Source organism: Monopterus albus, unplaced genomic scaffold (assembly GCF_001952655.1).
Source record: "Monopterus albus unplaced genomic scaffold, M_albus_1.0 scaffold5805.1, whole genome shotgun sequence".
Taxonomy (NCBI): domain Eukaryota; kingdom Metazoa; phylum Chordata; class Actinopteri; order Synbranchiformes; family Synbranchidae; genus Monopterus; species Monopterus albus.
Genome location: NW_018133666.1, coordinates 1 through 731, shown reverse-complemented (window position 1 = coordinate 731; position 731 = coordinate 1). Strand labels below are relative to the sequence as shown.

Below are 731 nucleotides of genomic sequence, written 5' to 3'. Positions count from 1 at the left end.
CCATTTGTTTTATATAGAACTTTAAACATAACCCTAACCCACCTGCAGACTGGTGACGGTGAAGTTGGCTATGAGGCGAATAACTTCAGGGTAGTTCTCTACTTTGACCAGCTCCCCCAGCTGGTAGTTACTCTTCAGCCTCGCCAGCAGACGACAGAACTCGTGGTAGTTATTAGGATCTGGTAAACACTGCAACACAAGCCATTTCACAGCATCAGACCAAAGACCCAGAGCCAGAGAAATGTGTCAGAAAGGTGTGTGTTGTACCTGTGGGTTTGCTAGTATCCTCTTAACTCCATCGACCAAATGTGAAAGGAACTTTGCTCGCTCTGCGTTGTTGAAGAGAGACCTCCGGACAGAGGCGATCTGAACTAGACAGGACAACACCTGCACACACATTAAAACAAGATTTAGTCTAGTTTAGTTAGGAGGCTCCACAGGTGGTACTGGGTATATGATCAGACTTACCAATGGGGAAAGGGACGGAGGGATGGAATGATATAAATTGAAAAAGAGCTGCAGGGTGGAAGAATCGAGAAACGCTGCAGGAGAGGAACAAAAAGAAGTCGTGAGTCAGTGCTGCACACGCTGATGTTTACATTTATAGTCACAGCGGTTTGTCGGTTTAGGACCAACAGAAAGCTTCCAGCCGACGTGCACCTGTAACATACAGACGCTTAGATTAACAGGTAACTAGACAAACATCTTAGCTGCCTAACAGGGTTTTTCTA

At 45.8% G+C, this 731-nt stretch overlaps 1 protein-coding gene across 1 annotated transcript; it reads right to left on the bottom strand.

Moving 5' to 3' along the window:
* Positions 1 to 42: 42 nt before the first annotated feature.
* LOC109954299 (exportin-7-like) lies at positions 43 to 542 on the bottom strand (the record flags this gene model as incomplete). The annotated part of the gene is made up of 3 exons (XM_020589673.1): positions 43 to 189; positions 268 to 387; positions 469 to 542. Coding segments are annotated over 3 exons (341 nt in total), but the record flags the coding sequence as incomplete, so codon positions are not given.
* Between the last annotated feature and the right edge of the window lie 189 nt (positions 543 to 731).